The following is a 24,041-nucleotide window of genomic DNA, read 5'->3' on the forward strand; positions in this document are numbered from 1 at the left end:
ATTAGTTGATCTGGGTCCCTAGGGAGGGACTGGATTCCCTCCTCAGTCCTGTCCGTGGTCCCCAGGTCGCCTCTCGCGGGTCCACTGAGGCAGGCTTGTTCAGCTGTCCCCAGCTTCGCGGAGCTCCCCGGCACAGAGGCCCCGCCCACAGGCTGGCTCTGCCACTCGCAGCCTGAACAGGCGTTGGGGGCGGGGCTGACCGGGCAGGATCCCGACCCTAAAAAGGCGGCTTCGACCCACTGCCAGGCCTTCTGGACCGCAGGACACGCGTCTGTGATCGAGACTGCGCAGCTGCACTGGCCACAGGTGGTCTTCTCGTGCGGAGCCTGAGCCGGGGGCCGTCGCGGAACCAGCGCGGCCGCCTGCCTTGGGGGTCAGGGGTTCGGGGCTCCCAGGAGGCGCTGTCCCTGCGCTTGACCCCTCCAGACAGGGCAGCCTGATTCCCCTGACGCCTCGCTGTCAGGGCCCGCCCCTCCCTGTGCCAAGATGCAAGTCCCCCGGAAGCGGCAGGGGGGTCGCAGGGCGGGGAGCGGGGCAGCGGGCCCCCTGCACGTGCCACACCCTCAGCCTTCCTCCACCGCCCCGCGGAAACCGTCGGGAGGATAAAGTCCCTGTTTGTACCCCACCTTAGTGGCTCTAACATCGCGGAAGAAAGGAGCATGGCTTTTTAGGTGGTTTGGTCTAATCAGAAACTCATGTGTTTTCCCTTCCTAGGTTTTGGAACATGCATCCTTCTCTCCTCCTGGCTGCCCTTTGCTTGGGAACAACCACAGCTGCCCCACAACGCGACCAGAGCTTAGATGCGCACTGGTCCCGGTGGAAGGCGGCGCACGGGAAGCTGTACGACGAGGTTGGTAACCGCTGAGCTGTCCAGTGAGACCCCCAGGGAATGTTCTGTGCTGGTGCGAGTTCACAGCAGAGAGTAGCTGCTCGAGGCCGCTCTAACCAAGGCGGTGAGCGGCGCACCGTGACTGCACAACCGTGGGGGCGTATGTCCGGCTGCGTGTTGCTGGAGAGCAGCTCCCGGAGCGTCAGCCCAGCCCTGGTCAGGGTTTCCCCTCCTCTCTGTCAGCACATCCATTTGGTGCAGGTGAGTTGGTTTTAAATAGAAATAAAGATGATGGGTTATATGTTTTTCTGCAGAATGAAGAAGGATGGAGGAGAGCAGTGTGGGCGAAGAATATGAAAATGATTGAACGGCACAATCAGGAATACAGCCAAGGGAAACACAGCTTCACGATGGCAATGAACGCCTTTGGTGACCTGGTGAGGGTGGCATGGATTGCTGAATGTTTCATGCGTCCTGTCCTCAGTACTTTACCAAAAAATCTGCTGCTTGTCAACATTCTATTTCCTTTTCCTTGAAGACCAGTGAAGAATTCAGGCAGGTGATGAATGGTCTTCAAATCCAGAGGCGCAAGGAGGGGAACGTGTTCCAAGCACCTCCCTTTGCTGAGACCCCCTTCTCTGTGGACTGGAGAGAGAAAGGCTACGTAACCCCTGTGAAGGATCAGGTGAGACAGTATTCAGCAGGTCACCCTCAGGAGTAAAGGCGAAAGGAATCCATGTCCTTGCTGTGGTCGGCTGAGAACCGTGTGCAGCTCACGATGTTTTAAGAGTTTTCGGATCTGTGGGTGCTGTCAAATCTTGATATTTGTTTTGTAGTCTTGGGTTTTTTAATTTGGTTTCAGGGTCTGTGTGGTTCTTGTTGGGCCTTTAGTGCAACGGGTGCCCTTGAAGGACAGATGTTCCGGAAAACTGGCAAACTCGTGTCACTGAGTGAGCAGAACCTGGTGGACTGCTCTTGGTCTCAAGGCAACGAGGGCTGCCGTGGAGGCCTGATGGATTCTGCCTTCCAGTATGTGAAGGACAATGGAGGCCTGGACTCGGAGGAATCCTATCCATACTGTGCACAGGTAAGTAGTGCTCCTTACCTGTGCTTCCAGCTCTGCTTTTTGGAGTTGAACACACTCAAAGAAAACAGATACCATATTTAATATTCACAGTTTAAACTGTAGACTCTACACTTGCAAACTGTCAGAACCATCATTAAACCATATTAGCCAGGCCCAGTTCTCTCCTCGATGGTTACCATATAACTGTTCCTATTTCTATGTTTTGTGGCCATATATATACCATTCTATATACAGTACAGATTTCTCCAGAATGAGAAAACTTCTTATGGACAGGTAGACTGAGAGTGTCTCATGAAATACACACCAGCTAATGTTTCGATTTCAAAACAACCCCTAGCATTTCAGCTCCTGGGATGCTTCATAACAAACTTGACTTGGGAATCATTTAGCTGCAAACTGTCTTGAACTCCTGTTCCCAAGGAGGTGGATGGTAGTGCTCAAGTCTCTTCGCCTTTCCCTTTGAAAGGATGGATCTTGCGAATACAAGCCTGGACAGTCTGTCGCCAATGACACTGGCTTCATGGACATCCGTCAGGATGAGGGGTCCCTTATGGTGGCAGTGGCGACTGTGGGGCCCATCTCTGCTGCAATCGATGCAAGCCTGGATACCTTCCAGTTCTATCATAAGGGTAAGCATCTGTCTACATACAAATTTAGGCAGAAAAATGGGAAAACCACCATTACATACAGTAAGATTGACTCTGGTGTGTAGAAGTCAATGTAGAACTTTGGAGGGTGTAGATTTAACATAGTTGTCTTTTCTGCACATGTCATTTTTGTGCCTGTTGTTTCCATCAGCCATGACTTGACCGGTATCCCCGTGATTTTAAGTACATCATAAATATATTTAAATGGCTACATAATTCAACTGGTATGCCTTTATTTACTTTACTTTTTTCTAACTGTTACACCTTGAAACATTCCAAAGAATTTTACTACTGTTACTGAAACTGGAAAGAACCTCTTGGCTCAAGTAATTTTGTGTCCTGTGCTGTTTCCGTAAGTTGACATGCTCAAAGTCAAATCACAAGGTGTCAATGAGTGCTCTTTTATGTTTCTTGACAAGTTGTTTACAGAAGAGATTGTACTAATTTGTCTTTCTGCTGGTATTAGATGAGGGCCTAAATCCTTAGCCTAGCTAAAAAATAAAAATAAATAAAAATAAAAACTAATTTTTAAATCTTATCTGGGGTTATGTCATTTAACTGAATTTTGAAATGCCTCCCTGACTGTGGTTGATAGGCTGGGTTACTATCACATGTTCCCAGAGATCCTCACCCCAGCACTGAATTTCTCTTCTCCAGGCATTTATTATGATCCAAACTGCAGCAGTGAAGACCTGGATCACGGTATTCTGGTGGTTGGCTATGGCTCTCAAGGAGAAGAACCCGAGAACGAAAAATACTGGATTGTCAAGAACAGGTATAAAAAGCCAAGAATACTTATCTTTAAAGTTGAAAAGGGAATCCTTTTTGGAATCAGTGTTTGGAGGCAGGTCCCCCAACTCTTGAGCACACTTCTGAAATCCCAGCAGTGTTTACCCCACTTAGGGGGAACACAGACATATTCACGTGGTGCCACAGTAAGATACTATCTCAAGCTTGCTAGGGTCCTGCGATAGTTTTGGTACCATTGCATTTCTAAATTGGAAATGTTTTCCTATTTCAGAAACATATCTGACCCTAAGCATTTTATGGTCTCTCATTTGTAGTCTGTGAAAGGTCTGAGGGTAGAATTCTGTGCTGGATTAGAACTCAAGCATGAACAGGAACGGCCTCTCCGGATTCTTCCGGAATCTGTCCTGGCCTCTGGTGCATTGCTCGGTATCAGGTGTGATTGTTCATAGGGATAAATGTGTTTATTCCTCTGATAAATGTCAAATGCTGTCTTCTTCTAGCTGGGGCACGGACTGGGGCACGCAGGGCTACATACTGATGGCCAAAGACCGGGACAACCACTGTGGAATCGCCACCTCAGCCAGTTTTCCCATTGTGTGAGCTGAAGGTATAAAGAAGACCTTGACTGGGGACAGAATATGCAGAAGAGGAATTTTATCTTACAACTGATCATACTTTATTGTGTGGGATAAAACACTCGAACCACTGGAGATCCAACTTGTGATCTGATTCTGTGACTTCTTTAATTGCTGCTTTGAACAGCTTTGTGTGATTGACTTGTCCAAGAACTTTTGAATTTTTATATCTTATACTGATCTATAAAGTTTTAAAATAAAACCGTTTCAAAGTAGAAGTGGGGGAAATTTTTAATATATTAACTTCTTATAGAATCAGGCGTTAAATAATAAGAAACCAAGTAAATTACAAAGATCTAATTGGTTTAACAAAGGATTCATGAATCAGGCAGCTTCCCATTTATCTAGCAAGTAGAGGAGAACTCCAAGACCTACGGAAAAAGAAAGGTTTGTAAAGGTAGGGAGACGGAGCGGAGAAAGGGAAATTATTAGCAAAGAATCTGTTGTTTGAGGCAAGGTCGCTTTCCTTAGGAGAACAGAAAGGGCCTGTCAGTACATGGCCTGGTGCTGACCAGGACATTCCCATTATCACCGGGTACAGGTCAGATTTCAGCTGGGAGGAGGTTGAAACTGCGGTTAGCTTAGGTATTAGGTCTTGGGTTACTGACTTGGGACCTTTACCTAAGTGATGCCATGTGGGGCCTGTGGTTTTATTTTTGACAGGGCTGCAAAGACATAACCGAATGTGCCAGTGGTCCATTAGGAGCAGACTGGATGGCCTCTGGTCCTTGTAGTTACGAACATACGCATCTTAGGTCAGCTGCCCTCTGGCTCTGTCTGACCCAACCCTGGAATGAAGCAAAATAGGACCAACGATCTACAGGGACAAAGGTACATTATCTTAACAAGGAAAAGACTTCACATTTTCGAAAAGTGAACATGCATACATAGGATTTCAATAATAGAGATATGCATTAGAGATCATGGTCATTTGACCCCAGATGGCTACAACCCAGTGGAGCTGCAGGACAGATGTCCCAGAGCCAGTTTCGGGTGCATCTTCCTCACCTGCCAGTGAGGGCCACATGGCTACTTTGCAGATGAGAAAGGACCAGACACAGTGGATTGGTGTGTCTTGGGCCCAAAAAAGGATGAAGGGTAAGCCCCCAGACATGAGTCCAGGCTTCAAAAACAGAACTGGGGCCTGAGAGGTAGCAGACAGGTGAGGGCATCCAGAGTGCCCAGCTCTTTGGTCAAACACCTTCCTGGAACTTGCTGTGAAGTTCCTGTGTAGAAGTGATTAACAATTACAATCAGCGGACTTCGTTTAAATAAAGATTTCTCTCAATAATGTGGGTGGGCATATTTGCAACGACGTAGATGGAACTGGAGGGTATTATGCTGAGCGAAGTAAGTCAAAAAGAGAAAGACATGTATCGTATGACCTCACTGATATGAGGAATTCTTAATGTCAGGAAACAAACTGAGGGTTGCTGGAGTGGAGGGGGCTGGGAGGGATGGGGTGACTGGGTGATAGACACTGGGGAGGGTATGTGCTCTGGTAAGCGCTGTGAATTGTGCAAGACTGTTGAATCTCAGATCTGTACCTCTGAAACAAATAATGCAATATATGTTAAGAAAAAAGAAAAAAGAAGAAGATAGCAGGAGGGGAAGAATGAAGGGGGGAATCGGAGGAGGAGACGAACCATGAGAGACGATGGACTCTGAAAAACAAACTGAGGGTTCTAGAGGGGAGGGGGGTGGGAGGATGGGTTAGCCTGGTGATGGGTATTAAAGAGGGCACGTTCTGCATGGAGCACTGGGTGTTATGCACAAACAATGAATCATGGAACACTACATCAAAAACTAATGATGTAATGTATGGTGATTAACATAACAATAAAAAATTAAAAAAAAATAATGTGGGTGGGCATGTGGGAGGGGAGTGGGAAATTTTCCTCCACCCTCTTAGGATCTCTGGCCTGGCCTAAGAATTAAACTGACATAAGGTAAATTCACAGGAAAAAAGCGCACAAGTTTAATTCAGTTTTTATATGCACCTGGGAGGCTTCATGAGAGAAGGAAGACCCAAAGAAGTGACCAGAGCTGGAAGCTCTTATACATTCTAGACAGAGAAATGATAAATTTGTAGAGAAATGACAAGACAAAGGGCAGTAAGTTGTGGGGAAGGACGAGGAGATACCTGTGGGGGCAGGAGGCGGAAGGAAGGGAAGATCAGGGTTATTTGGGAAGTGTGTTTGCACAGACATGGTTGGGTGTGGACTCCCGGCCCCTGGTGATCAGGATGTTCTCTTGCTGGTTCCTTTCTCAGGGGAGAACCCCTTTCTCGGGGGAAATGTTATGACCTGCTTTCGGAAAGAGGATGTCAGAGAGCCCTTTCTACCTCTGCTGCTTCTCATGTGCCCTCAGCTGAAAATAACCGGTATTGCCAACACGGCATATTCTGGGGGAGCGTGTCCTGAACCCCTCCAGCCTCACCGATCAGTTAAATGTCTTAGGAACAAACCTGGGATTTCCGGAGGAAGAAGGAATTCTGCCTCAAGGCTGTGGCATAGGGTGTGTGTGTGTGTGTGTGTGTGTGTTAGGGGGCTTGAATCCTATTGGCTCTGTGTCTCTGGAGAATTCACTGATGCACAGCCCCGTCTTAGAGACCCGCCCACCATCTCCCACTTTCCGGCCTATCTTTCTCATGCCTGTTTCCCTTCTTTGCAGAAAAAAAAGCAGGTGATTAGATTTCACTACATTTTTAGTTTCATTCCAGTTTAGCCTGAGAGCTTTATAATTTGGTTTCAGGGTCAGTGCGCTTCTGGTTGGGCTCTTAGTGCAGCTGGTGCCCTCGAAGGACGGATGTTCCAGAAAACTGGCCAACTCGTGTCACTGAGTGAGCAGAACCTGCCGGGCTGCTCTTGGTCTCAAGGCAACGAGGGCTGCCGTGGAGGCCTGATGGATTATGCCTTCCAGCATGTTCGGAACAACGGAGGCCTGGACTCAGAGGAATCCGATCCATACCGTGCACAGGTAAGTGGAGCTCCTCACCTGTTATCATTTCAGCTCTGCTCTCAGAGTTGTATGCCTTTGAAGAAAACGGATACCATATTTAATATTCGCATTTTAAATGGTGGACTCTACAGCTGTAAACTGTCAGAACCGTCATTAAACCATATTAGCCGGGCACAGCCCTCTGCCTAGATGGTTACCACGGGGCTGTTTTTATTTCTATGCTACAGGGAGACATGCACAGCGTTCCGTATAGCTTACAGATTTCTCCCGAGTGAAAACATTCTTAAGGACACGTAGACCCAGAATAATTCATCGAATACACACAAGGTAGTTTTTCAGTTTCAAAACAACCACCAGCATTTCAGCTCCTGGGATGCGTTACGACAAATTGGCTTGGAAATCCCTTACCTGTGAGCTGTCTTGAACTCATGTTCCCCAGGAGGTGGATGGTAGCAATCAAGTCTCTTCCCCTTTCCCTTTGAAAGGACGGATCCTGCGAATACACGCCCGAGTATCCTGCTGCCAACGTCACTGGCCTCGTGAACACCCCTCAGCAGGGGGCGTCCCTTCTGGTGGCAGGGGCAGCTGTGGGGCCCGTCTCTGCTGCTGTCCCCGCAAGCCTGGATCCCTTCCAGGTCTATAAAGAAGGTAAGCATTTGTCTATGTAGAGATACAGGTAGGAAAATTGGAAAACCACACTAACATACAGCAAGAGTGACACTTCGGTGTGCAGAATTCAACGTAGAATTGGGGGGGGGGTTGTGGATTTAACGTAGTTGTTCATCCTGTACGCGTAATATTTCTGCCCGCTCTTTCCACTTGCCATGACTTGACCCAAATTCCCATGATTTTAAACACATTATAAGTATATTTAAATGACTACATAATTTGATTGGTATAGCTCACTTTACTTTTTTCCAATTGTTAGACCTTGAAAAATTTTAAAGAATGTTACTACTGAACTTAACACTGGAAAGAAGCCCTTGGCCCAAGTAATTTTGTGTTCTCTGCTGTTTCCCTAGGCTCACATCCTTTAAGGAGAATCATAAGGTTGTGGCAGGTGGTTTTTTATGTCTCTTGACTACTGTTTACAAAAGAGATTGTGACAATTTGTATTTCTGCTAGCATTAGATGAGGGCCTAAACCGCTAGTCTAGCTAAACAAAACCACCTGACTTTTAAATCTCATCTGGATTTATATCACGATTAAATTTTGATACTTCTCCCTTACCGTGGTTGGTAGGCTGGGTTACTATCCCATGTCACATGGGAACCCTCACCCCAACATTGGATTTTACTTTCCAGGCATTTATTATGATCCAAACTGCAGCAGTGAAGACCTGGATCACGGTACTCTGGTGGTTGGCTATGGCTCTCAAGGAGAAGAACCCGAGAACCAAAAATATTGGCTTGTCAAGAATAGGTATAAAAAGCCAAGAATACTTATCTTGGAAATCGAAAAGGATTTGGAATCAGTGTTTGGAGACAAGTCGCCCAACCCTTGAGCACACTTCTGAAATCCCAGCAGTGTTTACCCCACTTAGTTGGAACACAGACATATTCATGTGGTGACCACAGTAAGATACTATCTCAAGCTTGCTAGGGTCCTGCGATAGTTTTGGTACCGTTGCATTTCTAAATTGGACTTTTTAAAAAAATTTCCGAACCACATCTGGCCCCAAGAGTTTCCTTTTCCTGCTCACGTTGCAGTTTTGTGAAAGGTCTGGGATAGAAGTATTGTGTGCTGGGTTAGAACGCACACATGAACAGGAACGGCCTCTCCGGATTCTTCCGGAATCTGTGCTGGCCTCTGGTGCATTGCTCAGTATCAGGTGTGATTGTTCATGAAGAGAAATGTGTTGGATTGTTTGTAGTAATTGGCAAACACCGTCTTCTTCCAGCTGGGGCAGGGACCGGGGCACGCAGGGCTACATGCTGTTGGCCAAGGACCGGGACGACCAGTGTGGAATCGCCACCATGGCCCGCTTTCCTGTCGTGTGAGCTGAGCATGCAAAGAAGGCCTTGACTGGGGACAGAATGTCCAGAAAATGAATTTGATTTTAAACCTGCCACACCTTATTGTGTGGCTGAAACACTTGAATCACTGAAGATCCCACTTATGATTTGATTCTGTGACTGTTCACACTGGAGACATCACTACTTCCTTACTCCCTGCTCTGGTCAGTGTTGTGTGAGTCACTTGCTTCATGACTTTTGAATTTTCATGTTTTAAAAGGTTGCAGAAAGTTTCACCTTTTAAAATATGGGGCGCCTGGGTGGCTCAGTCAGTTAAACATCTGCTTTCAGCTCAGGTCATGATCTCTGGGTCTTGGGATCAAGCCCCGTGTCGGGCTTCCTGCTCTGCAGGGAGTTTGCTTCTCTCTCTCTCTCTCCCTCTGCCCCTCCCCACCAATCTTTCTTTCTCTCTCAAATAAATAAATAAAATATTTTTTAAAATAAATAATAAATAATATTTACTTGCATATGCTGAGGTGTGATTCTTTCTGTTTTCTTAAGATTTTATTTATTTGAGAGAGAGAGAGAGAGCATTAGTGGGGGGAGGGGCAGAGGGAGAAGCAGACTCTCCCACTGAGCAGGGAGCCTGATGCAGGGCTCCATCCCAGGGCCCTGAGATCATGACCTGAGCTGAAGTCAGATGCTTAACCCACTGAGCTACCCAGGCACCCCTCTTTCTGTTTTTAATACACAAACTTCTTTATAGTTAAAAATGTAATGGTTTGTAGGGAGGAAGAAATCATCTTATTTCCTCTAAAATTCTTCCAACTGGTTTGAGAATTTAATTGACATGAGACAGATTAATGGAAGAAAAAAAACCCATGAAGTTTCATTATGCAGGCACAGAGGGCCAAAGAAATGACCAAGGCAGGCAGAGTTGTTTTGTTTGTTTTGGCAGATGTTATAAATTTTAAACAAAGACAATAATGCATGAGAAATTGACAGGATAGAGAAAACAGATGTGTGAGAGCTTTAAATCGCAGGAATTCTAAGTGGAATTTGGGCTGAGGTTGTAGATTAGTAAAAAAGCCACAAGGTTTGTTTCTACGGCTTTCTGAGCTTTGAAGTCCCATCTGTGTAGCTAAGGATGTGTTTTTACTTCGTAGTACAGGGAGGGTACCTCTCATATGGGAGACTTGTTTCCTGCTTTCGGGGGACAGAGGACAGTCTGGGTGTCCTCGCACCAGCTCTTTCCCAAGTAGCTTCGATTCTAGATAATCAATGTACCATTGTGGCATATTTTGGGGTGTCCTCTCTGGACCCCACAGTTTTAGAGTTTATCTAAAACTCTCCTGGAAGTTTTATAGACTACTAGCTGAGCTGGCGACTGTGGAGAGAGAAATCCCGTTAGTAAATGAGTGGTAAGAAATCTGCAAACAGTGAAGAGAGCATAGATTAGAATAAGGGTGAATAAAAGGGGTACAGGCTTCCAGTTATGGAGAATAAGTCACAGGAATAAAGCACACAGCATAGGGAATATCGCCGATGGTGCTGTAAGCCTGTTGTACTTGTACCGTGAGACTGACAGACAAGAGCTACCCCTGTGGTGAGCATAGCTTACTGTGTAGGGTTGGCAGATTACTGTGTTGTGCACCTGAAACTAACGTAACATTGGGTGTCATCTATACTCAAAACATTTGGGGGAAAAAAAAAAGGCATGAGGATGAATAAACAGAAAAGAACATATTTCCCCACACCTCATGGAACCAGTCCCACAACCCTCAAAATAGACCAGCCCAATCAAATGTCTGTGTTTCATTTATCTGTTGGAAAATATTAGTCCTTTTTTTAAAAAACAGATTTAAGTTAGATATTGTGTGTCTCACGGGTTTACCTAAAAGCAACATTTTTCACTGATGATTGGGCAAGCGCCCCTGCTGGGAAGACCCTGTCCCTAGGACGTGATGATTTGGGGATTCGGATTCCCGCAGAGGCTGTTACCTCCTGACTGGAGTATTCTCAAAGATAGCATAGTGGTACTGAACCTTGTTCCACTACCAGAGAGAGTTTTAGGATTGCCTTTTCTAATTCACAATCTCTGAAACTTGGGAATAAGATCCTTAATGCTGAAAAGAACTTGGAATTCTGACATATCAGCAAATTTTCTATGATTTTTCAACAGGCATGTTTGTGTGGCACAATTTTATGAACAAGTGTAATTTGGCGGGCATTTAGGGTGGAGTGCTTGGTCCCAGAGGAGTCAGGTATCCAAGTCCATATGGTCGTGACCAATCCGGTGGGACCCCTTTCTATGCTTTTGCTGCCACATGAAATAAAAAGACCAGTGTGGTTTATAGACAAGGTTAGGTTGGAACCTGTGATTTTCAAAGTCTGGAGTGTTCCATGACCTTTGCCATTGCTAGTGTTAATGTCCTTACATCTCCATTTTTCTTGTGATCCTGTCAGTCTGTGAGAGCAGAACAAGTTGCAAAATAGCTGATGTAAGAGGCTTGTGGTTTGGCTCTGGCGGCTGGGAAGTTTAGTTTAGTCACCCAGCCACATAAGCCCAGATTTTTGGTCCACAATTTTGGGTGGCCTGACTTTGATCAGTATAGTTTCTTCCTCTGAAATTTTCCTGGGAGTTTCACACATTCAAAGTTGAGCTGATAGATTGTTTCATCTCCTTGAACCAGTCTCTTAGTTCTGACAGTGGGTCAGTTCAGTCAAATTCACTTCAGGAGGAGGTGAATCAGGTGTGTTCTCAGTTAGGCCTCTGCTTCAAATGATAGGTAATAAGAGGCAATTCAGGGGCGCCTGGGTGGCTCAGTCAGTCGAGCAGCCTACTCAGTTTTGGCTCAGGTCATGATCTCAGGGTCCTAGAATGGAGCCCCATGTCAGGCTCCCTGCTCAGCAGGGAGTCTGCTTGAGATGCTCTCTCTCCCTCTGCCCCTCCCCCCGTTTGCTGTCTCTGTCTCTCTCTCTAAAATAAATGAATAAATCTTAAAAAAAAAAAAGAGTCAATCCTATGGCAATAAAAGCAAAATAGTGGTTAATGATTGGGTCAAATTATAAACCAGTTTCTGAGTTCTGAGGGTAGCCAGTCGAGAGAATTTCTAGATGTTGCTCTTAAAGCATCTTTAGACAGAGGAAGAGTAGGTAATGGCAGTCTGACAGATTTTCTTGGCTTGTAATTTGAGTGTCCCTGGTGATTTTCTTTTTAAGATTTATTTATTTATTTATTTATTTATTTGAGAGACAGAGAGAGCACAAGCAGGGGGAGAGACAGAAGCAGAGGGAGACGGAGAAGCTGACTCCCCACTGAGCTGGGAGATGGACATGGGACTCGATCCCAGGACCTGGAGATCATGACCTGAGCTTAACCATCTGAGCCACCCAGGCGCCCCTCCCTGGTGATTTTTTGAGTGGCCCAGAGAGAAACAGGCACGAAGACTGTCTATACATGAGCTGTTGTGGTGATTTCTCTGAAGTGTCCATCAAGTTGTTCATATGCAATTTGCAGGGCTTCAGGAAAAAGGGTACATTTAGTGATCCAATGATTCCAAGTCAAAAGGGTGGGAAAAAGTGGAAAACATCAGTTTGGAGAATTGTAGCCAGGCTTTGGAGGAAACTAGAAGAAATTAGGATCTAGTCCCGTTTATAGTGAACTCTGTTAGAATCTAATATCCACAAGGGTGTGTTATTGAAACATAATTTTTCTCTCTATAATCACCCCCATTTTTACCAAGGACAGCCAAATTAAGACTAATTTATTTGCAAAATCGAGTTGTTGCTGTTTTTGTTTTTTTAACTTGGCCTGATTATCAAATTGCTGTAAGTCATAGCTTAAGAGAAAAGTTTCCTAAGATTCCTTACTAATTAAAGCTCCCAAACATCTGTTTTCTTTATCCTGTTAATTCATCATGAATTTCTGTCTCTTTGTCTACAGTGTATAAAAGCTGCCTGCCTTGCTTATAGACTCATATATAAGTTTTGGGCTGTTTTTCCAAGGGGCTTTATTGGCTCCATAAAGTCTGCCTGAGTTCCTTAGAGCAGTCTAGTCCTATCTGAGTCTGTGCATGTCCCCTCTCGAATATGACATTTCAGTCAAAGCCTTGGTAATATAACCAGTGTTTCCAATTGTGTCCTGTTACAAGGAGAGCAGATTCTTATTAAATTTATGCAAATAAACATATCGTCATGAAAATATAAGTATACTCCCTGAAAGTTTTAAAATTCTGGACAGACCAGGTAGGGAGGAAAAGATAAATGTTCCAGTTTTTTCACAAAGGTATATTTTATCCAATTGCTGTAAGTTATAGCTTAAAAGAAAATAGCTTCTTTAATACTGGAAAAAAGCATTTAATAAATCAACAGTGTCTCAAACAAAAATTTTATAAAAATTATAATCATCCTCCATTCATTGAGTTCCAAATGATTAATTCTTGTTTTGCTTGAATCCAAATCTCCCAGTAGCTCCAGAAATTCTTACCCAGTTCAGTTTTATGGTCTTAAGTTTATCAGAAACCTATATTCAAGAGTTCTTTCCATCAGTCTCACTGTAGATGAAGCACATTTGCAGAAAGCTTTGTAAAAGCATCTGAGTAAACCGATAACTGCCTGTAAATTATAAAAGACTTAAAAACGGCCATGCTTAAAGACCTGATGAGAGATCACTACAATGTAATTTACAAGGAAATTGGTTATTTCTATGACACACAACAGTTCAAGGTAGTAATATATCAGGACATATCAGATTTCTAAGAGTTTCATACAATTTCTAGAACACTCATTTTAATAACATATTTCTATATAAATATAATCTAAGAGTGCTTAATATCACTTATTTGACACTGCTTCCTATGTAATTTAACATACCAAATAAGCCTTATTAGTGTAATATCTTCCTTTTTTTATAAAGCGACCAAATGTTGCACAGATCCTCTGGAATATTTTAGTTACATTGTGGTCAAATACTTCATTTTAGAATTAGATTTTGGAAAGTTTGTGTTAAAAAAAATCAAAATATTTGAACGTTTGATTAAATATGATCGTAGATCATTAAGCAACGATATTTATCTATTCAACTGAAGTGAAAATAAAAAGTTGTTTTGTTTTTTTTAAGAAAAGTAAAGTTTTATTCCCCTGTTTCACAAATAAAGTGAGCTGGATTGGTTGCTTTTTTGGTGATTAGTCAAAGAGACCAAATCCCATATCCTCGTCCCACTCTTCTGAATCTTCCTTTGCTTCCACCTTGGCTGTGGCCATGGCAGCCATGGGAGCGGTAGCCACGAATGCAGGTGGATCAGCCAAGAAGGCCTTGACCTTTTTAGCAAGTGGCAGGTGTGATCAGTCTCCACAGACAACGCCAGGACCTCTTTGTATCTGTTGATGGTAGAATGGGGCACTGATGCAACAGTCAGGTAACCTATCTGCAAGACATCCTCGGGCAACACTGCAGATGCCCTCCGGGAAGCGCGAATGCATTTGCCTCTGTGATGTCAAGCCCTTCAGGGTTGTAAAGCCGCTGTAGTGCAACACCTGCTGGACGACCAGCCCGAAGGACAAGGGGGAGATGTTCAGCTTATTCAGCTGTGTGGCTTCGCTGGCTCCCACTCTGTCTCAGGTTTTAATCAGCTGCACCTCACTCAGGATTTCAGTGGTGCCCCTGGAGATTCTAGTGGTGATGTCTAAAGTCTGGAAGTAGAAGGCCTTCTCAGGCCCCCAGACAAGTGTGGTGGGCTGGCATCACGACTTTACTGGGACTATGGCACCGGAATCAGTGGCAGCTGGCACCTTATTGGTCAAGAGCATGTCCCTGATCTCAGTGAGGTCCTCCTTGGTGAACACGAAGCCCAGATTCACCCAGATATGAGGCACTAGTTTCTCAAGAGCTGGGTTGTTCTCTCTGGATGCCCTCAGATGGCCTTGAACATCATGGTGTTCTTGCCCTCGGCACCACAACCTTCCCGTGGAGGGACATGCAGATCTGCTGTGTCTTCTTGGAACCCACGTTGTTGGCTCCACAGAGGAGCATTTGGATAATCATCCAAAAGTTGGATGATCTTAAGGAAGTAGTTGAACTTCCAGGTCGTGCTGTCTCCCTTGGGCATCATGGCGGAGCATCAGGGATGGGCTTGCAGGGTTGAAAGATGATGTTCCTCTCACAGGGACGCCTGGAGAGAGGAGGGCCAACAATAAAATATTTTAAAGGCAAATGCAGAAGGTTACACAGTTGTGAACAAAATTCAGCTCTTTTAATATTAAGACTCAGTTTTCTTGAATAATCTGATGAAGACAAAGCATTAAAAGTTTGTATATCTAGGCCATTGGCCTTTACATTAAATGTAAGGAAAAACTTTGTTTTTAATTTTTTGTAATAAGCAAACCAACAATCTAAGAAAATTTTTTGTCTGTAAAAAGAGAAAAAACCTAAGTTCTAATTTTGCATCAGTATACTTTTGGTATTAAAACTCATTCTTTAATAAAATCTTAAATAAAATCTATTTTGGCATGGCTTGTAAGAATCCAGGCAGGTTTCTCTTTTGTTCTGATGGCAACACCTCATAAGGTCCTTCCCAGGGAGGTGACAGCATATGCTTTTTTCCAAAGACCTTGATGTCTACTTGGTCTTCTGGTTGAAACATGGGGCAAGCCTCATCAGTTGGTAGAGGCCATGCCTCTTTTACCTGTTGGTGATGTGCTTCAGGTAGACGAGGTAGTCCTTGTCTAGAGTTAGTCATAGCATCACATTTTTCACTTACTCCATGAATGGAAGGTTTAGAGATGCCAGTAGGCTTTGACGACCAAACACTATTTCAAAAGGGGTCGATCCATGTCTCCTACTTGGAGTATTCTGGGTCTTAATAAGGGTCAGAGGCAATGTCGTTGGCCATTCATGCTTAATTTCTTGGTATTTCCCTACAGTCCTTATGTCTAGATTTTTACATTCCATTTGCCTGGATGATTGAGGATGATATAGGGTATGAAGTTTTAACGTGTACCCGAGAGTTTTTGCAAGCAAGTGGTTTATCTCTGCTATCAAATGAGTTCCTTTTTTCTGACTCAATCCATAAAGGAATGGCAAAACGAGGAATGGTCTCAGGTATTAATTTCTTTACTACTGTTGTGGCATGAGCACATCTAGTCAGAGAGCATCAGCCCATCCACTAAGCATACAGACAATGACCAAACAGTGAGAATAGCCCAAGGCTAGGGGCAAATCTATAAAATCCATCTGAAGTGCCTGAAGGTAGTGTGGGCCTAGGAGGACTTCTTGGGGTATGCTAATTACTTCTAGGAATTTGCTGACATTTACAAGTAGTGCCCTGGGAAATAATTTGGTCAGGAATGTTGTAGATGCTACGGCAAAATCAATTGTCTTTTAGTTCCTTAATTATCTTTACAGATGTGTCCAATTTGTAGGGAGATAAGTACAGGCCAAATGGTTAAAAAAAAAAGGGTGCTCTAGGAAGTCCATTTGACCCACTATATAATCCATCTGATAGTTGTTTAACACCCTTTTGTATCCAACTGTCCCTGGTAGGCTATGGGGCATTTGCCGGGTAATTAATACTGTCAATCGGGGATAAAGGTAGAGTTAGCAACTGAGTGGAGAAAGGATCAGGAGGTCTATTTGGGGTGCATTCTTAGCAGGTCTGTCAGCCATATCATTTTCTAAAGATATAACATCAGATTTCTTAGTATGGGCTGAGCAGTGAAGAATGACGATTTTAGAAGGGGGGTGAATAGCTGTAATAGGTTAGCAATTATAATTCCATTAGCAATGGAAGTAATATGATGGAGGGTTAGTTAAAAGAGCTTGTTTGTGGGACACCTGGGTGGCTCAGTCATTAAGCGTCTGCTTTCAGCTCAGGTCATGATCCTGGGGTCCTGGGTTCGAGCCCTGCATTGGTCTCCCTGCTCCACGGGAAGCCTGCTTCTCCCTCTCCCACACCCCCTGCTTGTGTTCCCTCTCTCGCTGTGTCTCTCTCTGTCAAATAAATAAATAAAATCTTAAAAAAAAAAAAGAGCTTGTTTGTAAGGGGTCTGTCGCCATGTAGAGAGGTGCTGTGTTTTATGAACGTGTAAGAGAGCAGGCACAGCGTGGGGACACACAGGGGACTAGGGGAGCTTAATGTCAGAGTGCTGGCTTTGTCAATCAAGGCGGCAGCTGTGGCCACCACAAATAAGCATGGGGGCATACCAGAAGTCGGAGGGTCTGATGGGCACGAGAAATATGCTACTGCTGTATCTGAGAGGCACAGGGTTGTCCCAGAATGCAGGCAGCAATACCAGTACTTTCATGACAGCATAAACAAAACGGCTTGTCAAAATTAGGTAAGCTAAGAGCTGGGGGTGTGGACAGAGCCAGTTTTAAAGCTTCAAAGGAGGTGAATGCATCTGGAATCCAGGAAAGAGGCTCTGAATTGATACCTGATTGAAGAGCATACAAAGGTTGATCAAAAATTGCAAAATTAGGAACTCTTTAGAGGCAGGAGCCAGGTTCCCCTAAAAATTTACATAACTGTGTTTTCATTTTGGGGAGAGGGATGGACAAAATTGACACAAGATTTGGAGTGAGATTTTGAAAGCCCTGAGACATCTCCTAAATGGGTAACATCATCCTAAACAGATAACAGTTGTTTTCACTCTTTGAAGTTTGGATGTATTGGCTTTATGGCCTCATTCAGCTAGTGCCTTTAGAGAATGAAGGAGTGCACAACAGCTCCCTGCTTGGTTTAATTACAGACTAAAAGTTCATTATACATTGTACCAGGGGGAGCCTTGGGTAAAGGTTATAGCATCTAGGTGGGCTTTAAGGACTTGCTCAAATATTTTTTTTTTTTAAAGATTTTTTTTTTTTAATTTCTTTATTTGAGAGAGAGAGAATGAGAGAGAAAGCACATGAGAGGGGGGAGGGTCAGAGGGAGAAGCAGACTCCCCGCCGAGCAGGGAGCCCGATGCGGGACTCGATCCAGGGACTCCAGGATCATGACCTGAGCCGAAGGCAGTCGCTTAACCAACTGAGCCACCCAGGTGCCCAAGGACTTGCTCAAATATTGAGGAAGACTCACAATATCCCTTGGGGTATGCAAATCCAGGTTAATTGTCTCCCTTTATTTTATTTTATTTTTTAATTTAAATTTTAGTAAGTTAACATACAGTGCAATATTAGTTTCTGAAGCAGAAGTCAATGATTCATCACTTACATACAACACCTAGTGCTCATGATCACAAGTGTCCTCCTTAATCTCCATCACCCATCTAGCCCAACCCTCACCCACCTCCCTCCATCAACCCTCAACTTGTTCTCTATCGTTAAGAATCTCTTATGGCTTGTTTCCCTCTCTCCTCCCCCCACTTCCTGTATGTTCATCTGTTTTCTTTCTTAAATTCCACATATGTGTGAAATCATATGGTACTTGTCTTCCTCTGACTGACCTATTTCATTTAGCATAATACCCTCTAGTTCCATCCACATCATTGCAAATGGCAAGATTTCATTCTTTTTGATGGCTGAGTAATATTCCATTGTGTATATATACCACCTCTTCTTTATCCACTCATCAGTCAATGGACATTTGGGTTCTCTCCATAATTTGGCTATTATTGACAGTGCTGCTATAAACAGCAGGGTGCATGTACTCTTCGAATCTGTACCTTAATATCCTTTGGATAAATACCTAGTAGAGCAATTGCTGAGTCATAGGGTAGTTCTATTTTTAACTTTTTGAGGAACCTCCATACTGTTTTCCAGAGTGGCTGCACCAGTTTGCATTCCCACCAACAGTGCATGAGGGTTCCCCTTTCTCTGCATCCTCACCAACACCTGTTGTTTCCTGTGTTGTTAATTTTAGCCATTCTGACAGGTATGAGGTGGTATCTCATCATCGTTTTGATTTGTATTTCCCTGATGATGACTGATGCTGAGCATCTTCTCGTGTGTCTGTTAGCCATCTGGATGTCTTCTTTGGAAAAATGTCTATTCATGTCTTCTGCCCATTTCTTAACTGGATTATTGTTTTTGGATGTTGAGTTTGATAAATTCTTTATAGATTTCAGTAATTGTTTCTCTTTAAATGTGAATGCACAAGAAACCAGGGGTCGGGGTGCAGTGGGATTGAAAAGAAAGCTGCACAGAGGTCATTTCTGTAAACCAGGTTGCATCAGCAGGAATGATGAAGAATATCAGCTGGACTGGGAACCACAGGGCGCAGAGGAATTATGAAAGAGATTAGGGTCCTTAGGTCCTATACATTGATGGATTTGGTTTCCCTCTGAGTCAAATTTGCCTTCTTTCTTTGTGGGCAAGATTGAGGTGTCACAAGGTGGGGTGGTAAAGACAAGGATGTCGTGTTTCAAGAGAGACTCTATTACAGGGTTAATCCCTTGCTCTGAGTCTCTGGAGAGAGGGTGTTGAGCCACTGAGGGAGAGGGTGGACTCCTCTCCCAAGAAATGCACACAGGCCCCCACTTCCTAACAACCCAACTTCATTCACGTGTGTAGCCCAAAGACTGACGGGGGCATCTCTCAAAGATCCATCCTCTTCAGAGGAATTTATATCAGGATGAGCTTCCAGTAAAGAAAGCAGGAAACTTGGGGCTTGGCCTGAAGGTAAGGAAACAAAAATGCCTTTTTATTGCAATTTATAGTGGTATTAACAGTAGATAACAAATCTTTACCAACAGGGTTGGCTGGACAGTAGCCAGGCCTGGTGAGTGTGAAGAGGGCCTGAAGATACTGGGCTGGGCGGGGACTCGGGCAGTAAGATGGGTCCCTGAGACTCCACAGGCTGCAGAGAATCAGGGGCGACAGGGAGAGGTAACTTCTCTGAGCAGACGGGAAAGGAAGTTGCACCAACGTCCATCAAGAAACCCAGTTCCTGAGCCTCTGTTTGAAGTTTCATGGTAGGCTCCCAGTGTGACAGAGTCCTGGCTGACCCTGTCATTGAAGGGGCAACTGTCCCTCAGGAGAAAGATGAATTTTTTCAGAGTTATGGGACTGAGGGGCATTGTTTCTTAGACTTCCCTTTTTCTTAAGTGCAGGATCATTTCTCTTCCCATGACCTGGTTTTTTTGCAATAACAGGGAGACCTCTGAGGGAGCTTTAAGTCATCCTCAGGCATGCTTTTGCCTTTCCAAAGATTCAGGTTGTAAAGCAAGAGTTGTTGCTTTTCGTTCCTTTTTTTTCGTTGTCTTTCTTGCAAGCTATTTTCAAAGAACCAGGTGGCTGCCTCTCTTGTTACTACTCAGAGGTTATCCTGTCCAACCGACCACACTACTGTGGATTTGTTTTTTTAATATCGGGGAGAAAATTTCCCACTGAAGCAGAAATTAGAAGATTTCTATGTTCTGGGGCTCCCAGCTTGAAAACAGTGTACCTTTAAAAGTTTGTATAAAATGCTTCACAAATGCATTCCTCTGTATTTCAAACTTAGACCAACTCACTTGGGAAGAACAGGCTTCCTCCATTGTTCCTATTAACCCTTGAACACTTGAGCCATGTCCTGGTGATTCCCCCGAGGGCCAGACAGAGGCTCCAGCCCTCTGTTTCCCCTGTGAGGGGGGCCGTTGGGCCTGCCCAGTAACCACCATATACTCATGGGCTGGAAAGTTTCCCCTCAGTGAAGGTCTCTGTGAGTTGGGTTGTAAAAAGCTACTAAATTTTAAAATTCTTCTCTAAATTGGATAGGATCCTCTGAGAGCAGAAATAAAGGGACTTTATAATTTAAGAGGTCTGTTGCTATCCAGGAGATATGAATTCCTTGCGATGGGGGTCCAGGCAACACTCATCAAGGACAGTGCATAGGAATGCCTGAGAATGGTGGAGCTTGATGACAAAGCCCTGAGAAGATGAGGAATTATCAGGCCCCGCAAAACGAGCTTCATTGCCCTTCTTGGGGGCTCCTGCTAGATTTACTTCTTGACATTCAGCATTTACGTGAGTAAACTGTATCTCCCCGGCCAGGAGATCAGGCTGAGGTACTCTCTATCAATCTTGTAAAGAAAGAATAGTTAAAATAAGCAGCTGGCCGTTTCAGGGTTTTTCTGGGAAAGTTGGAATTTTAGGATTGAAGGAGACTGGCTGAGGAGCTGGGGCTGGGTTTTGACGGGAAAGATTTCAGACCAGGGGCCCAGAGATCCAAACAGCCTTCTGGAGGGTCAGGGACAGAGAGTTGGGGATGAAGGGGAATATAAGAAGGGGGATGTATGTCAGATGTGGTTTTTAATTCTCGTTCTAAGTCTGATTATTTTTCTTTTGTTAAGAGAGTCCCTGAGGCTAGTTCTTAGACTTGTTCATGTTTTCCTTTCATTTTGATCCTCCCATAAATAGCGATAAGGCAGCTGCTAGGAAGGAGAGATCTCTGAGAAATGTTCTAAATATAGATGTTTCTCAAATTTGAAAGATCTGCCATCTGCTACTAATGAGTGGGATCATCGTTAGTATATTTATTCTAATAGTGACTCAATCCACTAAGCCTCTTTATGAAAGGACTCCGAGGCAACGAGACAACTTCCCAGGCTTAGAATAAATATTTACCACGGATGCAAGAGACATCTTGCATGGTGGTGGAAGGGGGAGGGGCCCTAATTTAAAACTTTATGGGGTCCTAGTCATAGAGGGGTCTCCACAGTTTTCTGAGTTTTGCCATCAGGAACTCTACTGGGTTCTCAAAGTGAGTATCTGGAAAAAGAAAAAAAAGTCTCCTCCTACTTCCGGCAAACCTACTCCGGTCTTCTTTGAATAAGGAAATAAATACCTTCCCTAGTTTTACACAAAGGCATTCTTCACATCATAGTAGAAAAATGTGGAAGGAAATAAATATACTGGCTCCATGTTAAGGCCTTTTGCTTCCTCCTAACCTGGTGACAACACATTCTTTACTCTCTGGATTCACTTTCATGTCATGTAATCTAATCACCTCCTTTTTTCTCCAGAAGGAAAAGAAAAAAACAAGACAACAATATGGAGGAAAGTGGGAGATGGTGGATGGGTCTATTAAGTGAGTCTGTGTATCAGTGTGAGTTCTCCGGAGAACCAGCCACTAGGATCCACACACACAGACACACAAGCTGAGACACAGACACACACAACGATGTCACGATTTTGAGGCTGAATGCCTTCTTCCTTAGAAACCCCAGGTTTGCTCCTAAGACATTTAATTGATCGGTGAGGCTGGAGGGGTTCAGGACACGCTCCCCCAGAATATGCCACGTTGGCGTACTGGTTATTTTGAGAAGCAGCAGAGGTAGAAAGGGCTCTCTGACATCCCCTTTCCGAAAGCAGGTCATAACATTTCCCCCGAGAAAGGGGTTCTCCCCTGAGAAAGGAACCAGCAAGAGAACATCCTGATCACCAGAGGCCAGGAGTCCACACCCAACCGCATCTGTGCAAACACACTTCCCAAATAACCCTGATCTTCCACTCCTTCCACCTCCTGCCCCCATAGGTATCTCCTCGTCCTTCCCCACAACTTACTGCCCTTTGTCTTGTCATTTCTCTATAAATTTATCATTTCTCTGTCTAGAAGGTATAGGAGCTTCCAGCTCTGGTCACTTCTTTGGGTCTTCCTTCTCTCATGAAGGCTCCCGGGCGCATATAAAAACTCAATAAAACTTGCGTGCTTTTTTCCTGTGAATCTACCTTATGTCAGTTTAATTCTTGGGCCAGGCCAGAGATCCTAAGAGGGTGGAGGAGAATTTCCCACCCCCCTCCCACATGCCCACCCTTTTATCGAGAGAAATCTTCTTTATCTGAAGTCAACCGGTTATCAGTTTTAATCACTTCTACACAGGGACTTCACAGCAAGCTCCAGAATGATGTTTGCCCAAAGAGCTGGGCACCGTAGCCGCCCTAAGCTGACACATGAAGTCAACCATCACAGTCTGAAGTACACACAGGGAAAGCTGACCAAGCTATACTGTTGGGTGAAACAGGCATTTTACAAATGGATGATGTGGTGCAACTTTTGTGAACTGAAGGGAAAAAAAGCACAAAACAAACGACATGTGTTCTTAGGTAAAGGCAAAGGAACAAGACTACCAATTGGCCTGCGTTCATGGCCGTGGTTTCTCCCCTCAGGCAGGGGAATGTTGATTGGAGGAATCGAGAACCAAAAGGGGACTCTACTTTATCTCCGCTGCTTGACTCTTAACACTACGAGAAGGTACTCACATGTAAGTTGTGTACGTCATCTATTATTTCAGGCGGGCAGCAGATTTTGTTGTCTCCTCTGGGCCAGGTCCTGTCTGGGTGCTGAGGAGAGAGGTGAACAAAAAGTCCCTGATCTCGGGGTGGATTCAGTGGTGCGTACGTCAGCTGGAGGCAACGCTATGGGGAAACAAAGCAGGGAAGGGGAGAGGAGGACCAGGAGGGGTTGTGTTTATTCTAATTCTAGGCAAGGGCAGGCTTCTCCGAGAGGGAGACGTTGCAGCCAAGGTCAGACGGAGGGAGGAGCCTTGTACACACGTGGCAGAAAGCCTCACAGGGAAGCAAAGGCAAATACATAAAAGGACATTGAAACTAAAAGAATAATTCTAAACATTACAAAATACTACATACAAGATTTCAAGCGTACTTCTTTTAGGACCTCACGGACCGGTCCCACCCGCCCTGGAGAGGTGGGAAGGTGAGCCGGAAGGACAGGCCCCACCAGCTAATGGTAGACTCCACCAGAGACTGTTTTCTGGAGCTTCCCTAACCAAAGAGCTTCTCAGGCACAAGAGGGCTCTTTGGCTGGAAATGAAGCTCCTGTCCCCAGAAGCTTTATTCGTCCCGCAAGTGAGGCTGACACCCAGGACAGTGTGACCATCATGTGACCACGGCTCCCAGACTTCCAGGGACAAGGCAGATGGGGGCCCAGGAAGGGCAGACCAGGACCACCTGCCTGCACTTGAGCCACCAAAGAAGAACAAATATCTGCCCAGGAGTCAGAGGGAGCCCAGAAGCCAGGGGGCAGCCCTGGAGCAGGCAACTTGTTCCCACAGGTCAGGACTTCAGTGACAAAAGGCCAACAGCCCACTACAAGGAGGGGTCTGGTGCCACAACGAAGACTTGTGTGGTCTCCTGAGTCTCCTCCATATCTTCCTTCTGCTCTTTCCTTCTTCACAGAGAAAAACAGGGAATATTTGATGTCATCGAGAAAGGTAGCACCAAAGAGTCAAGAACGTGTGAAT

At 44.7% G+C, this 24,041-nt stretch overlaps 2 protein-coding genes and 1 pseudogene across 2 annotated transcripts; 2 read left to right on the top strand and 1 right to left on the bottom strand.

The window, feature by feature from the left end:
- Positions 1 to 245: 245 nt before the first annotated feature.
- On the top strand, positions 246 to 3,937 carry LOC116624771 (cathepsin L1-like). Its single transcript, XM_032392938.1, has 8 exons — positions 246 to 306; positions 715 to 850; positions 1,144 to 1,266; positions 1,368 to 1,514; positions 1,692 to 1,916; positions 2,383 to 2,545; positions 3,221 to 3,338; positions 3,814 to 3,937. Exons 2-8 carry the CDS (start codon positions 725 to 727, stop codon positions 3,911 to 3,913), a joined length of 1,002 nt encoding a protein of 333 aa, XP_032248829.1. The 5' UTR covers positions 246 to 306; positions 715 to 724; the 3' UTR covers positions 3,914 to 3,937.
- A 983-nt stretch (positions 3,938 to 4,920) lies between these two features.
- On the top strand, positions 4,921 to 8,909 carry LOC116624755 (cathepsin L1-like). Its single transcript, XM_032392908.1, has 5 exons — positions 4,921 to 4,962; positions 6,703 to 6,927; positions 7,395 to 7,557; positions 8,214 to 8,331; positions 8,810 to 8,909. Exons 1-5 carry the CDS (start codon positions 4,921 to 4,923, stop codon positions 8,907 to 8,909), a joined length of 648 nt encoding a protein of 215 aa, XP_032248799.1.
- Positions 8,910 to 14,051: 5,142 nt separating this feature from the next.
- On the bottom strand, positions 14,052 to 14,974 carry LOC116624792 (annotated as a pseudogene).
- Between the last annotated feature and the right edge of the window lie 9,067 nt (positions 14,975 to 24,041).

Source organism: Phoca vitulina, unplaced genomic scaffold, assembly GCF_004348235.1.
Source record: "Phoca vitulina isolate PV1807 unplaced genomic scaffold, GSC_HSeal_1.0 scaffold70, whole genome shotgun sequence".
Taxonomy (NCBI): domain Eukaryota; kingdom Metazoa; phylum Chordata; class Mammalia; order Carnivora; family Phocidae; genus Phoca; species Phoca vitulina.

Excerpts from the sequence above, each read along its gene's own strand:
- LOC116624771 (XM_032392938.1), top strand. The coding sequence starts at position 725 with ATGCATCCTTCTCTCCTCCTGGCTGCCCTTTGCTTGGGAACAACCACA. Across the intron at positions 1,267-1,367 it reads TGAACGCCTTTGGTGACCTG|ACCAGTGAAGAATTCAGGCA; the intron begins GTGAGGGTGGCA and ends TTTTCCTTGAAG. Across the intron at positions 2,546-3,220 it reads CTTCCAGTTCTATCATAAGG|GCATTTATTATGATCCAAAC; the intron begins GTAAGCATCTGT and ends TCTCTTCTCCAG.
- LOC116624755 (XM_032392908.1), top strand. The coding sequence starts at position 4,921 with ATGTCCCAGAGCCAGTTTCGGGTGCATCTTCCTCACCTGCCA. Across the intron at positions 6,928-7,394 it reads CCGATCCATACCGTGCACAG|GACGGATCCTGCGAATACAC; the intron begins GTAAGTGGAGCT and ends TCCCTTTGAAAG. Across the intron at positions 8,332-8,809 it reads TATTGGCTTGTCAAGAATAG|CTGGGGCAGGGACCGGGGCA; the intron begins GTATAAAAAGCC and ends GTCTTCTTCCAG.